The sequence below is a fragment of the Streptopelia decaocto genome (assembly GCF_964273445.1).
Source record: "Streptopelia decaocto genome assembly, chromosome: 20".
Taxonomy (NCBI): domain Eukaryota; kingdom Metazoa; phylum Chordata; class Aves; order Columbiformes; family Columbidae; genus Streptopelia; species Streptopelia decaocto.
In genome coordinates this window covers 6,544,893-6,559,043 of record NC_138675.1, presented here as the reverse complement: position 1 = coordinate 6,559,043, position 14,151 = coordinate 6,544,893, and the positions used below count along the sequence as shown (strand labels likewise).

At 48.2% G+C, this 14,151-nt stretch overlaps 2 protein-coding genes across 2 annotated transcripts; both read left to right on the top strand.

The window, feature by feature from the left end:
* Nucleotides 1–5,310: 5,310 nt before the first annotated feature.
* LOC309448248 (transcription factor HES-5-like) lies at nt 5,311–6,344 on the top strand (the record flags this gene model as incomplete). The annotated part of the gene is made up of 3 exons (XM_082069613.1): nt 5,311–5,391; nt 5,709–5,889; nt 6,079–6,344. The coding sequence occupies exons 1-3, from the start codon at nt 5,326–5,328 to the stop codon at nt 6,342–6,344; spliced, it is 513 nt and encodes a 170-aa protein (XP_081925739.1). The 5' UTR covers nt 5,311–5,325.
* Nucleotides 6,345–12,199: 5,855 nt separating this feature from the next.
* Nucleotides 12,200–13,147, top strand: HES5 (hes family bHLH transcription factor 5; the record flags this gene model as incomplete). The annotated part of the gene is given in 5 exon segments (XM_082069826.1): nt 12,200–12,265; nt 12,269–12,343; nt 12,345–12,428; nt 12,541–12,706; nt 12,805–13,147. Coding segments are annotated over 5 exon segments (645 nt in total). The 3' UTR covers nt 13,059–13,147.
* Between the last annotated feature and the right edge of the window lie 1,004 nt (nt 13,148–14,151).

The following is a 14,151-nucleotide window of genomic DNA, read 5'->3' as shown; positions in this document are numbered from 1 at the left end:
GCCTCAGTGTGGGTCAAAACCACCTCTGCCACCTTCAGTGGGATGATTTTCTTTGGCCTCACTGGTGGGCGAGCAAGATTCTGCTCCTGCAGCTCCCGTCCCTGTCCCTCGCCCACCCTCGCTCTGCTGCTGGCAGTGCCCGTTGCAGCCTGGCACAATTTCTGTTTGCACACCTTCCTTCACTTTTTTCCCCATTTACTCAGGGTTTATTTTTCCCTTCATGAAGTTTTTATAATCTGATTTTTCGTTCTGTCACTCTTTCCCCTCTGTCTGTCACAGGCAGATGTGGTGTGGGGACAGGGGTGTCCTACAGCCCCGCGGACCCTGTGAGTTTGGAGTTCCTTCCAGTTTCCCACACTGCTCTCCCATTGAGGGCATTCAGGCGCAGGATAAAGGAAGTGTGCCATGCTACAAGCTGAATTAGAAATGGTGTTTGACTTCCCTTTGTGCTCCACAGAACCCTTGCTCTGGGCAGACCATCTGCATTGCACTCACTGGGGAGAAACCCATTGATCACGGCCTGTCAGCCCAGCTGGGGGAACTTGGGAAAGTAATTCCTTGTGCCACTCCGGCTCTTTGGGGCTTAACATCTGGCTGGAGGGGGAGGCGACAGTTGATGGTTTAACAGTCGTGCTTCCTTTCAAGTTTGGGATGCTGTTTTGATCCCCGATAAGCCTTTCTGAAATCCCAATTTTAATAACATGGAAAGCATCCAGAAGACTAGGAATAATGCACTGGCTTTGCATTTTCAAAGTGCCTTACAAATACCAGCTAATGAATTCTCAGCAACCTCCTCTGTGAGATAAGGACATATTATTAGTGATGTTTTACAAAGGAAGAAAAATAAGGCAGACAGGAGAATACCAAAATTTCAGTATTTCAAATAGCCTACTGGTTGCAGGGCTTCTACCGCCGAGTGGCTGTTTGAGACATCTGCTTTGCAAAGATGCTCAGTATACGCTTCTGATTCAATTAGCTTTGGTATCTCTGAAAAGGAGCCAAGCCCATAGCTTGTGGGAGACTTTGGCTGAGCAGCCTGGGCCGCACTCCCAGTCCCACCCCACCTTAGGTGAGCGGACGCAGAAGTTCTCCTTTGCACTCAAGTTCCGTAGTGGTTATTTAGTACAATTTGTTCAAGCTCATGAAATGCTGAAAAGGAAGATGCACTCAGACCCTTGATCAGCAAATACCTAATGATCTATTCAACAGAATTGTACTTCAAAGGGCTTGCATTTTTCTTAGACACGTGAAAATGTTTTTGTTCAATCCCTATGACTTTCAGCCCATTTCTTGGTTTCTCAAAGCCCAAATATCGACATTTTAAAGGTTGGCAGTAATGCCAGATCCTCTGAGGTGCTGAGCCCATCATAAGAACTGAAAGCCACCGTCTTCCAAAAAAACCCATCCAAAACAATGCAGAAAGTGCACGAACTCAGCAGCTTCTGTGCTTGCTCCTTGCACCCCATTGTTAGTGACAGGCTGTTCTTGGCCAGAGCCGGGCAGGTGACCGACCGATGGGGTCTGCATATTTTCGAGGACTTTTGGGGAGCCCGTGCTCCCGCTGAGCTCAGCAGCGCCTGGGGCACTTTAGAGCAAAACTCCAACCTTGTCTGGTCACATTTGAGAGCTGCTGAGATGGGAACAGCTACGTTACACAGGCCATAACTAACGCAGCACCGACTGGCGTAATTACAGAGCAAGGTGCAGGCGAGTCCCCTGGCGAAAGCAGGAGGATAGGAGATGTTCTGCGGTGTACATGGGTTTTGGAGGGAGGAGGGTGGCAAACACATCCCATGGTGGCTCCCGAAGGCTGCTGGCAGGGCAATGTGTTCCTTTGAGCCGTAATTGATTCCTGCCATCAGGCACCAGCCTGCTCTCCCCAGGGTCAGCGCTTTCCCACATCCAGCCCCATTATCCCACAGACCAGGCCCTTTGTACAACACACTCCGGCCATTCATGTGCAAAGCAGCTGTAATCCCCAGACCTTTCAGAGTCAATATACCAGGAAATAATAAATCCCTCTTGTGCACTCTTGAATGTGCTGAGAGGTGACTTGTGGGAATTTCAGCTGGGCCAAAAAATAATAAATTCTCCTTAATTTTTAATTATTTGTCATACTCACTGTAGAAAGACTATGCTATTGGTGCATGACAATTTCAGGGTCACCCAAACAAGCAGCTATAGAAATTGCTCTTGCCTCTAACAACCCTGAAAATGCAGATCAAATTGTCTCATGTGTTTCCTAATGATCAAAGTCCACTTGCCTTCACTTACGCACCTGGGAATGGCAGTATATTAAGCATTCTGGATCTAAAGAAAAACTAATTAAAAAAAAGTTAAACCTGTGAAGAATGTACTTTACAGTAATAAAAGACCCCTTTTTGCCAGGGTTCTGATGTCTAAAGGAGGCGAGATAATGCCATGCTAATGACATTTAATGAAATATTTTATACAATAGGTCTAATAACAACATAACCTTTTCCCCTGGACGAGGCAGATTTCACTGCACTTCCACTTGGTTCGGACAGCAGAATTACACTTGGCTTGTGAGAGCGCAAGAGGCCAATCCTCAATAGCAAGTTTTGCAGGATAATTTTTTTAATATGTTGCCTCCCATGCCAAATAATTTGTAAACTCTTTACTGTGTAGAATGTAAATCACTGAGAGCCCCTGCATACAGCCGGTAGGGTTAGGGACACCTGGGGGCTGCGAGAAGGGACCTTTGTGCCACCAAAGGGGCTCCTCAGTTAAAAACCACCAAAGGATTGATAAGGTTCACCTCAAATCAACAGTACCCTGTCCTTCCAAACCTTTGCAAGAAACCTCCACAGAGCGAGTCACAAGAGCATGAGGATGCTGAAGGGATTTCTGGTGCTAAATTCCAGGAATCTTAAACATTAGGACACAGCCAGATAGCAATAGTGAGCTGTGTGTGGCACAACATACAGACCCAGAAGTTTCACCAAGCATTCAAAGATGATAATTTCTGCCTTCCTCAGTGGTGCTGCCACTCACACATTACCTGTGCAAGCAAGATCAGAGCTTGCTCTCAAAAAACTCTGCATTTTACCCATGTCAATAAGCCTTTCCAGCAGTGCCAACCACGGGCTGGCCTGAGGAAGGGCCGAGAGGCGGCTGGAGACGAGGCTGCAGGCCGGACACGTCCTGCAAACCCTGCTCTCCAGGCAGCTGCGGTGACACGAGGGTGTCCCAGGGAAGAAGCGTCTCTGCCGGGCTCCCAACAGATGGGGAGAAAAGAAACTCCTCTGCAAGCCGGGCAAACTGAGGCACGGTGAAGCAAAGCGCAGCCCCAGGGCCAGCCAGTGCAGCTCTGTATTCTGCTGCCCACCCTGCGCAAACCCGGGTCTCTGTCCCCTTGCCCCGTGTTGTCCCCTTCTCCTGGTAAAGACGGATCTCCGAGAAACCCCTGCCTGCAAGGTGAAACACGCGCTTTTCAGCCACGCTCGGTGAAAAGCCGTGCGAGTTCATCGCGCCTTGACAGAAGCGCAGGCTCCACAAAGGAGTTATTAGCACCAGGCTGTGTGGGTTTGAATTTCTCTGCGTTTCCCATACTTTTCCCCTATTGATAACATTTCTTGTTGGGACAATAGAAGTGTGCCTTGCAACTACTCACGACATTAGTGACGGTGCTTGAGCCTGAATGATAGAAAGGGAAAGAATCCAACTCCCAAAAGACCATCTGGCTATCAGTTATAATACAGCAATAAAGTCAGGGCTGCTTCTCCAGAGCTGGGAAAATGATGTTTTTTGACACTAAGGAGTCTCTGCAGCCAGGTTGGTACATGCCTACCTGTCAGCTCTGCGGCCTGCCACCACTGCTGCCTAGGGAAGGGATAACACAGGACACCAGCGTTTGGAAGAAAAAGGGCAACACCGTATTATAGCTGGCAAAAGCGAGGGCATGGTCTCTGAGCTGTGTCTTATTTTGTATCATAATCCTTTGACCGCTTCAAAGTGTTCATGAGATGTCCTGTCTCCTGGCTTTCCCACAACGCAGGGAATAAAGGGCTCCAAGGCCAACATCTGTCCTTCACAAAGAGCTGAGCCCATTCAGGCCCCTACAATGAAAACCACAGAACTATTTCAGCGACACCTCCCTCTGCCCTGTCAAGTGCCCATTAAACTCAGGCTCAGGATTTCCAAGCAGGAAATTATCTTTGGCTTTCTCCCCTCACTGCACGCTTCCCTCCACCATTTCCATTTCCAGATTCTCGGCCACAGGCAGGGCACCGGGCGCAGGAGACGGCTGTGCCTCGGGCCCTCGGACGCGGGCTGCAGCGGCGGCGCTCCGTGGGCAGAGTGAGAGCGGAGCGCAGCAGCAACCTGGGCGGCGGCAGAGCCGAGCTCTGAACATGGGCCTCAGCTACCAAATCCCACTCATGACCTGCCTCTGACTTCCTACGGCCTAGGGCTTCTGGGTTGAATCTGATGCTGTTCTTTAGCCCATCTTAACTGACATTATTGTACATGTCTGTATGAAAGACAGAGTAGAAAAGGGAAAAGCAAGAGCTGCAGGGGTGACTCGGCATGGCCCGTTTCTGCTCGAAGGTGCGTGGCTGTCCTAATGAAGGCAACGGCAATGCCGGGCTCACAGACCTCGCTGTGAGAAGGGAGGCACAGGTTACCATTTCCACTTGCTTCCCATTCCCTATTTATTCACCCTGTCCATCCAGCATCCCACCATCCTCACTGCAGATTCTCCACAGTGTTTAGAAACATACTGCAAATAAATCTGTTGCTTCATGCTGTTAACACTCTGGCTTACCCATTAAAAGTGTAACTACCGTATGAACCAGCGCAAATACACCCACAGCTGTGACGTGCCCTCTCTAGACAGAGCAGAGAGATGTCCCTGGTGCTGTTGATTTTAACCCTAACAGCGCTCCCCTCCCTCCCCACCTTCCCCCAAAGCGTGCCTCCCCACGCCACGCTGCGACGGGCACACGCGCGGACTCGGGAACGCGGTTGATCCCAGAGGACCAGCTGGAGGGCCGGTGCTTTCCCAGCTCCCCGGCAGCCCCGGTAGCCCCGCCGCACACTCCACCAGCCAGCGTGGGCAGAAGGTTATTCTCTCCGGGGCATTTGCAATCAATGTACCATGCACTAATAGATGCCTCCTCTATTGTTCAGCTGCGTCCCTGGATTGGCCGAATGGCTGTGGGAAACACCAGCAATCCCCAGCCTCACGTATTTGTTGAAGCTCCCCAATGTATAAATAGAGCGGGCGGTAACTGCCCGAGCATGGTCTGACGCTCAGCACAGCGCCCAACGTGGGGTCTGTGCCCAGGGCTGAGCGCGCTGAGAATGGCTCCCAGTAACACTCTCGTGAGCCACATGGAGGAGAAACTGCTGCCAAAAGAAAAGAATAAAGTAGGTAGAGCCCTTGACAGGATTGGAAAGGCTGGTCCGTGCTCTATACAATGGGCTGCATCTGTCAAATTAATACTACATGGGAAAAGATGAGATGAAGGAGAAAGAGGTCTGGGGGAAGGCAAACGAGTTAAAGAGAGATAAAGAAGACTATATATATTTTTTTAAATGAAATTGAGTGGGGAACAGATAGACAGCATCGCAAAGCTCTCCTACCCAAAGAAAGCATCTTTGAGCATGTGTTTAGAGGGCATCACAAGGGGAAATTAGGTCAGGTCTCAGAAAATCCTTAACAATCTGCTCCTTCTCTCTTGCAGCTGAGGAAGCCGGTGGTGGAGAAAATGCGCCGTGACCGGATTAACAGCAGCATCGAGCAGCTGAAGCTGCTCCTGCAGAAGGAGTTCCAGAGGCACCAGCCCAACTCCAAGCTGGAGAAAGCCGACATCCTGGAGGTGGCTGTCAGCTACCTGAAGCAGCAGAGCCAGCTGCAGGACCCCAGTGAGCGCAGGGCAGGTATTTCACACCACAAAGTCCGCTCCCCCATGGGCCTCTGTAACACACCAGCTCTGGTCACAGGAGCAAGGCTCATGGATGTGGGTTCTTGAAAGAAACAATGCACGAATCAGCACTGTCCCATGTAATGATCTTAACGCTCTGCACTTGCTTCTTTCTCTCTTTCTTTCCCAGCATTCATTCACAGGAATCTAGAGCAGAACTTTAACAGCGGGTACCTGCGGTGCCTCAAGGAAGCGATGCATTTTCTGTCCTACTACGAGCCCAGGAAGGAGACGCAGGTGCAGCTCATCAAGCACCTCTGCAAAGCTCAGCTGGGTGCAGGTGTCACGCACGCTCCTGCTCTGCGCAGCCCTCCGCTGTCACCCTGTCCCTTTGCCACAAAGCCACCTGCCCAGAAGACTCTGGTTGCTGCTCCTGCCATCTGGAGACCCTGGTAGACCTGCTGAACTGTGCTTTATTCCTATGTTTTGCTACAAAAACTAGAGGGACCTGTGATTTCATAGTTCCTCTTTGAAGTAGGAAACATCGCTTTCCGAAGGTGGGAGGGGGGGGTCAGTTATTGTTTTTCTGTCACAAGAAATGAGGGTTGCTGAGTAGTTTCCCTTCACAGTGAAGGAATGTGTTCGTATCTTGCAGCAGATTTGCTGCTTTTCCTGGTGGCTCCTGGTCAAGGACCAAGCCCTGCGGTGACTTGGAGAGCCAAGTGCCCCTCAGTTTCCATCACACTTTTGCTTGGCAAGGCTGCTGAGCCTCTGGCTGTCACTGGAAATCTTGCTACTAACTCCTGGGGTCACTGGTTCAAGTGCTCCATTGTCTCCAGATAACATATCAACCTTCCTAAAGAAGGAGCACTTGGAAGAATGTATTTTGTATCATAAAGACTCTTGAGTCTTTACCTTTTGAGTGAAAGATGCTAATAAGAAATGCTGATTCTTCTGAAGTATCTCTGCTATTTTTAGTATACCTTCTTACATAAAGTTATGGTAACAGCTCCAGGGAAAATTCTTTTAATGTCAGTATGTGCTACTCTCAGTTGAGGGATAATTGATGCCTTTTGTAAAGGAAATACCTGTGATATGCCTTAAGGAAAAGGGGGAGGAAGGGAAGCAATAAGTACCTTATAATCACTCACTAAATGTGCTAAAGAGCTTAAAAAGCTTTTATAAAGTTGTGATGTATTCATCCTGTGTGATGTCCAACTGTCTTCACTGTACAATGCAATAAAGATGGTTTTAGTCATTAATCCTTTGGTTTGAAATGATTAAAATGGTTAATATTCCTGCATTCAGACTCCTTCTGCAGTGGGGATCTATTGGGAGATGTCATATTTCTGAGCCCTTCATTCCTGTATAGTTTTATTTGTGAAATTCATTTGGCATACCAGGATTTCAGATCCTGCAAAGAAGCAACCTCTGGAAAAGTTAACAAAAATTAAAATGGAGGTGAAAGCGAAGTGAGATGTAGACCTAGATACTTAACAGCAACCTACTCAGGCTTCAGCAAATCACTCATTTCCCAGCCCATTTATCTTCCCCCATTCCCCACTGATTTGCCCTCCAACCCGAGTTCAGTCTCATGCTTTCTGGCCACTTAGGAGGGAGCAACATGCAAAACTCCCAATAACCTCCGAAGAGTTTGGCACCTGACTGCTTGGGAATCTCGCCCTCTTCTTTGAAACCACCCGCAATGGGGTGAACGAGTTTTTGTTGCCTTTTAATTTTAGCACCTTCTGTTACCTAAACACAAATTCTGTCAGGCAATAACAGAATTACATTCTTTACTGAAGTGAAATCTGCCCACGTACGGCTAAAAGTAAACCTCCTCTGGTAGCAAACAGAGGCTGAAAAAGCATTTCCTCTCCTTAGATAAACACTAAGCAAACTCAGGTCCGCTAAGCTGCCGAGATCAAGCTGCGCTCAGACACCGCTGGCTGCACCTGGCCAGCCCTCACTTGACTTGTGATTAAACGTATGGAAAGGACCAAAAAGCCAGCTAGCCAGGTCAAGAACATATTGCTCTGCCTCATTACAGTTGCATGGATTATTTTGGTTATTATTTTACCCTGCATGCACAAACTGGTTAAGTGTTCTCCATCTGTCTGATAATGCAATACAAGGTGGGTTTTGGTACAGTTCTGCAATTCGTCAGGGGCTGGTACCAGTGCTGCAGATAGATTTGTTCTTCCTAATGAACTATTAAATAATTCAAAGAGATATTTCTGGATTTTCTGGTTGCTAAGCAATTGTGAAAAAGTCACTTCACCTTGCTGTGCTCAACTTGTCTTTGTTAATTAGTACAAGCTTCTGAATCTCAGCAAAATTCAAGCTGTTCATCCATGCTTGTGCATTTTTAAATGAAGCCTAATTAACGCGGTTTGCAGATAGGAAGTTTGGAGGAGTTTGGGCTCAATCAAAACGTGATGTGCCCCAAAGCACATGACAACCTGACTGCACCGCAGGGACTGGGACCAGGGTCAGACCCGGCCCGGAGAACTGGAGATCTCTGCTGCTGCCGTGAGGACGGGGCCGTTACCGCCCGGCACAGCACGCAGTGTGTGTCACAGCCGGCAGCACCGCTGCCCTCTGTGTCAAACTGACGGCACGAACGGAAGAGAGAAAAGGAAACCAAAGAAGAGCTGCACAAACTGAAGGCTTGGATTTAAACCCTCTAGTTCTAGGCTAACACAGGAACAGGCCATAGAAGTGACAACTCAGGTGGGATCCCAGTCGGAATTCTAAGCCCCAAACTCCTGCCACCAATATTGGCATAAATCTGGAGAGATGCGGCTCCTGTCATTCAAACCACAGGTCTGATTCTCATTTCCACTGAGGCGGGGAAGTCAGCCCTGCTCAGCCCTCAGTGGACGTGAGGTCCAGACCCGCTGTTTGCACAGTGCTGTAAGGGGGAGCAGACAGCAAGTGGCAAGAGAGCAAACCCCCCAGAAATCCTCCATTCGCTCCAGGGAGTCAGACCCATGGCTGGTGCAAAGGCATCACTTCTGGTTTTCACCAGCCAAAGACTTGCCCCCTGGGCTTTAGTTACCAATTACTTGAGAGCGAAAAGCCAGACCTCCGGTTTCACCCGACTTGGCACAGCAAAGGTTATGTTTACAATTTATTAATTATTATCACTTATAATAATTGACTGCAAAGCTTCTTATTGCTCCTCTGTCCCCCGGGGTGACTCTCCCCTGCTCCGACACATTCCCACCCTTCAGGGAGATGTTGTTCATTATGCTGATCCCACAGCCCAGGAATACTCTCCTGACAAAGCCCCTATTAACCTCAGAGTGTGGGCCTGAGTTTCTCAGAGTTTCCCACACTTTCTTCCCTATTTACGCCATTCAAAGGGCCCACAAAGGAAGCGTGCCTCACAACAGCCCACATTAGTGACGCTTCTTGGCTCTGCATTGTGACGACCAGCAATTCCTGTCCCGATAGACCATCTGGAGAGCTATTTTCCCAAGGAGCACATTGATCGATCAGCATTATGCGAGAGCCCTTTTAAAACTTGGGAACGTTATGCTCTTTGACACTAAATAGGTGTCTTGAGAGAGGTTGTCAGAAAGATTTTGAACCATTTAAGGATGGCACAGAAAAAATAAAAATTGTAATTATTTCTTTAAAAACACCATCAATAGCATTTGTGAGACAGGCTGATGTGAATGTAGGAAATGCTCTAAAATAAAAATGCTCTAGCAGTGGTATAGAAGGGAAAGCTTTAAGCCATCAAGTTGTGTGCCCCAAGTACAGCCCCAAACATACAGGAACACTGTTTTTTAAACCTGCATAACATAGACAATGAAATCCTGGTTTTCTGTACTCTTCTCTCATGGCCCACCTTGCTCCAGACCTGTTGCTACATTGCTACGCTGGGCTCCTCTCCACAGAAAGCCAAGTATCAGATGGGCCAAGAAAGCTGCCGATTGGTAATACACACAGTAGCAGTTGTGAAAACGGAGTGTGTAGTAAGTCTGCACCTGGGCCAAAATCACCACCTACAAACCAGAAAGCTCCATGGCCCACATGAAGCTCCTGGGCTACCTCCAGCCTCGCATGCAAGGTCTGAAAATACAGACTTCAACAATTGCTTGCACATTTATTTCCCCTTATACTCTTCAGTATCTACAACAAGTGAGAGTGGAGGCACCTCCCTGTTTTCACATGTGATTTTGAAAACTGCATCTTCATTAAGAAAGCAAGTCTCTTCGTCCACAGCATAAGAGTCACCTCTGCACAGCGGGTCCAGATTCCACAACATCTCCAAAGAAGAGAATTACTGTGTCACGGGGTTTAGGCAACTCCATACATTCAGCAATTTTGAGGATTTGTTTCTTTAAATCCTTCATTCCAAAACCAGGGAAATCCCTACTTCCGAGCCTCAATCAGTCTTTCCTTCTGGCTCTGCAGTGACACTCAGAAGCACAAACTCCTTCCTCAGATATGAGAGACAGCAACGAGGATTCGGATCACAATTGTGTTTCAGTGGGACAGACTATTGCGCTAAAAGCTGAACTTGAAAAGAGCCCAAACTGAGCAAACTAGTTACAGACTTCCAACAAAGAGCAACTGGGCTTCCTACAGCACAGGATTTTTTTTCCTCACCAAAATCCTTGCAGAAAGTGCACCGAGTTCCATCATGAATATATTCTAGTAGACAATTCATTATTCTGAAGCAGCAGTGGGGAGATATCGTTGCCATTAAGTTTTCAGGCCTTAATGATCAAACCAAGCAGGGGTGGGGGGAATATTTGTTTTACCCGTGAAGAATACACAGGGTAGGTGCAGCAGGCACGGGGGGAACTGAGGATTTGCCATCTCTTCAGCTGACAGGGAGAGGAAGGGGATGTGCTGAGCCCCGCGGCCGTCCTGAGCACTGGCCGCCTGGCAGCGCTGCCTGGCCCACCATCCACATCAGATGGTGCGAGCCCACAGCTCCCAGGATTTCCCACATCGCCCCATTCACCGTGTTAAACTGGCCACAAAAGAAGCGTGCCTCGGCGGGCCCCGGAAGAAAGCCAGCGCCTGCTGCACCATCTGCCCGCCACTCGGAGGAAGGGATAAAGCTTTAATCAGTGGGAGCTGGTTTAGCCCTTTGGAGTGCAGGGGCATTGTGCCGGGGATAGCGTGGCATTATTGAAAACCACTCATTTCATATTTCCAGAACTGAAAACGGGGTCAAAGCTTCCCTCCCAGCTCGCTGTGCTCGCTGCTGCTGCAGGTTCCTTCCTGCACGGTGCGTGGCACGACCCCCTGTCCATTCTGCCTCCTGTGACCCCCGAGAGATGCACAAAGCCCCGCACAGGACATCAGACTCCAATAACGGCACAAGTACCTGCAGCCGGGGATTGCCCTGCCTGCGGGTAATACTGCCCATTGCAAGCCGACTAAATAACTCAGGGAATGATTTTGAATAGGACTTGTACTCCCTGATCAATTACAGGTTTTGACAACCACCAACAATTAAAATTGTTACACTCTAAGTGATTCATCTAAATGTAAAATGTCTTTGGGCTGCACAGTCACAGGATATCCCAGCACCTCTATTTCCGTTCTGCAGGTGAGATAATGCAAGCAAAGTAATAGACAAGAACTGATCTTTCACTGCATCTCAGTTGTCTGTAAAGGGAAAATATATTTAGGTGGTTTATGTGGAGACTCAGGACCAAGGGGAGAGAGATGCATTTGCAAAGTAGCATGAAATTAAATAGGATGTGTTTGGGAAAAGCATCATAATCATTACATGTCACGGGCTGCCGTAGGAAAGCCCCGATTACCCAAACAAAGGCAAGGAAGAGCTCCATCTATAACTTATAGAGGGACTTTAAGTATTTAAACAATGGGGAGGAAAATATTTCAAGCTAACTGCTCAACACAAATTGTTTTAAGGGACCTTGTCTTGATTTTAGTCTCTATTTGCCTGAAAATTATCTGGTACTGTATTCATCTAAGCATGGTTTAATGTCAATGAAAGGCTTTAGTCCCTCTAATTCTCCATCTTTTCCTTTATAACCCCTCTTTTGGTCCTGGGGACAGAGCATTATCGCTTCCTGGGATCAGTCTTCTGTGCTTAATTTTACCACAGCCTGGGAAAAGGCAGCACATTGAGATGTTGACGTACCCGACATCAGGCAGAAGTTTGATTATAATGACGGCAAACGCTTTCCCACGTTCTTTCCCCAGCGCCGTAATGCCAAGCCCTATTGTGTCACACGCTCCCCAGTCCACCTGCTCCTTTGGGAGCTGGGTATTATCCCCAGGCAATTCACAGTCAATTTGCCATGCTGTAATAGATGCTTTCTCTATTGTGCTGGGGCTCACATGGATTGGCTATCGACTGTGGGAAACTCAAAGTCGCGTAGGACCCATACACTTGTATGCAGCCGCTGCGGATAAATAGAGGAGCTCCTGGCTGCCTTCTGCACTTGCAAACCAGCCAGCTCCGAGCTCAAACCAGCACCCGGGATAATGGCACCCAGTGCGCTCTCCCTGGAAATCCTCACACCCAAAGAGAAGAACAGAGTAAGTACCTGCTGCCTCCGTGACTGCGAGGGCAAAGAGCCGAGAAGGGCCGATAGAGACGGGAAGGGAGAAGTCTCATTGCTAACTGTCCTCTCCCTGTCCTGTGTTACAGCTCAGGAAACCCATAGTAGAGAAACTGCGTCGCGATCGGATTAACAGCAGCATCGAGCAGCTGAAGCTGCTCCTGGAGAAGGAGTTCCAGAGACACCAGCCCAACTCCAAGCTAGAGAAAGCCGACATCCTGGAGATGACCGTCAGCTACCTGAAATACAGCCGAGGTGAGTACATCCCCATCACACTGGCTGCCCTTACTTTTAGGCACAACTCCAGCCTTAGTCTCCCCATGTAACACTTCTCTCTTCTTTTACCCTCTCAGCTTTTGCAGCGCCTGCCAAAAGCCTGCAGCAGGATTATTGTGAAGGGTACGCCTGGTGTCTCAAAGAAGCTCTGCAATTCCTGTCTGTCCACTCAGCAAACACAGAAACGCGGATGAAGCTCATCTACCATTTCCAGAGGTCACAAGCAGCGCCTAAGGACTCTGGTTCTTCTTCTGCACCTGCTACCACCCACCAGCCTCCTGCAAAACAAGCAGCACTGAAACCCTCCTGCAGCCTCTGGAGGCCTTGGTAGGCCAAAAGTGCGATTCCCTGGTTCCTGGACATTTGCTCGTATTCCAGAGGAGATCGTGACTTGCTGTACAAGTCCCCCCCACTCCTCTCATGAGTAGGGAAGAATATTTTCCTTTTGCAGAGCATTACTATGCTTGGATGTCTGCTCCCCTTCTTCCAGAAGGACTGAAATGATCCCACCACGTGGAGAGAAAGTTATTCTATAAGAATGTGAGATGTAATCCTCCTGCTAGGAGGAGCGAGAGGAGTTGTTCAGAGAGGAACACCGACTGTTCTTAACCTTAGTGAGGTTGTATGCGTACATCTGTTGAGAAAGCAGTAACTTCTGAGATGTTCAGGCTAGCATTTTCAAACGTGTCTGTTTGGGAGGAGCCCTTTCCTCGACCTGCCCCATTTGAGGCTCCCCAGCATCCCCCGTGGTCCCAGCCGTACTGCCCAGCACCCGAGGAGTCTTGAGCAGAGCAGCTGGTCTAACCGGACACGTTTGAAAAGCTGGCGTTCCTGTGCATGCCATAATGGGTTCTATAATATTTGTAGACTGTACTGAGCATGCTCTGAAAATGGTTAAACCATAACTCAAACTAAGTAGAGGAAATTCCTCAGGATGTCTTGCTCACAAAATCAGAGTACTGTTTGTGAGGTTCAGGATATGTCTGCCTTTTATAAAGGCGAAAGCTCATTTTTATATCCTTATAGGAAAGAAAGTTACGGCTGTGTTGTCGATTTTACAAGAAATATTTATCTAAGTCTTTCATGAAAGGCAGGTGTACAAATTATGTTTGTTCTTTAGTACCCTACTGCTGGGGGAGAAGGTGAATTCATTACTGTCCTTGGAGGATGTTGACATGTTATGTGTGAGCTGCACTAATTGTATAAACTGTGCCAGAAATTATCTGGAACTTCAGACGCTGCAGAAACTTCTAACAACATAAAAATAAATAAAAACCTAGTTAATAAATCCAGGACGTTATTCTTTCTTGAGTGGTTTGCATAGCTGATTTCCCTGTGGTCCCTGGGGTTAAAGGACATGAGACAAAGATTTCAGTAAAGCAAAGAGAGAATGGGTATTTAATTGCATCACCAGTTTTGTGTCT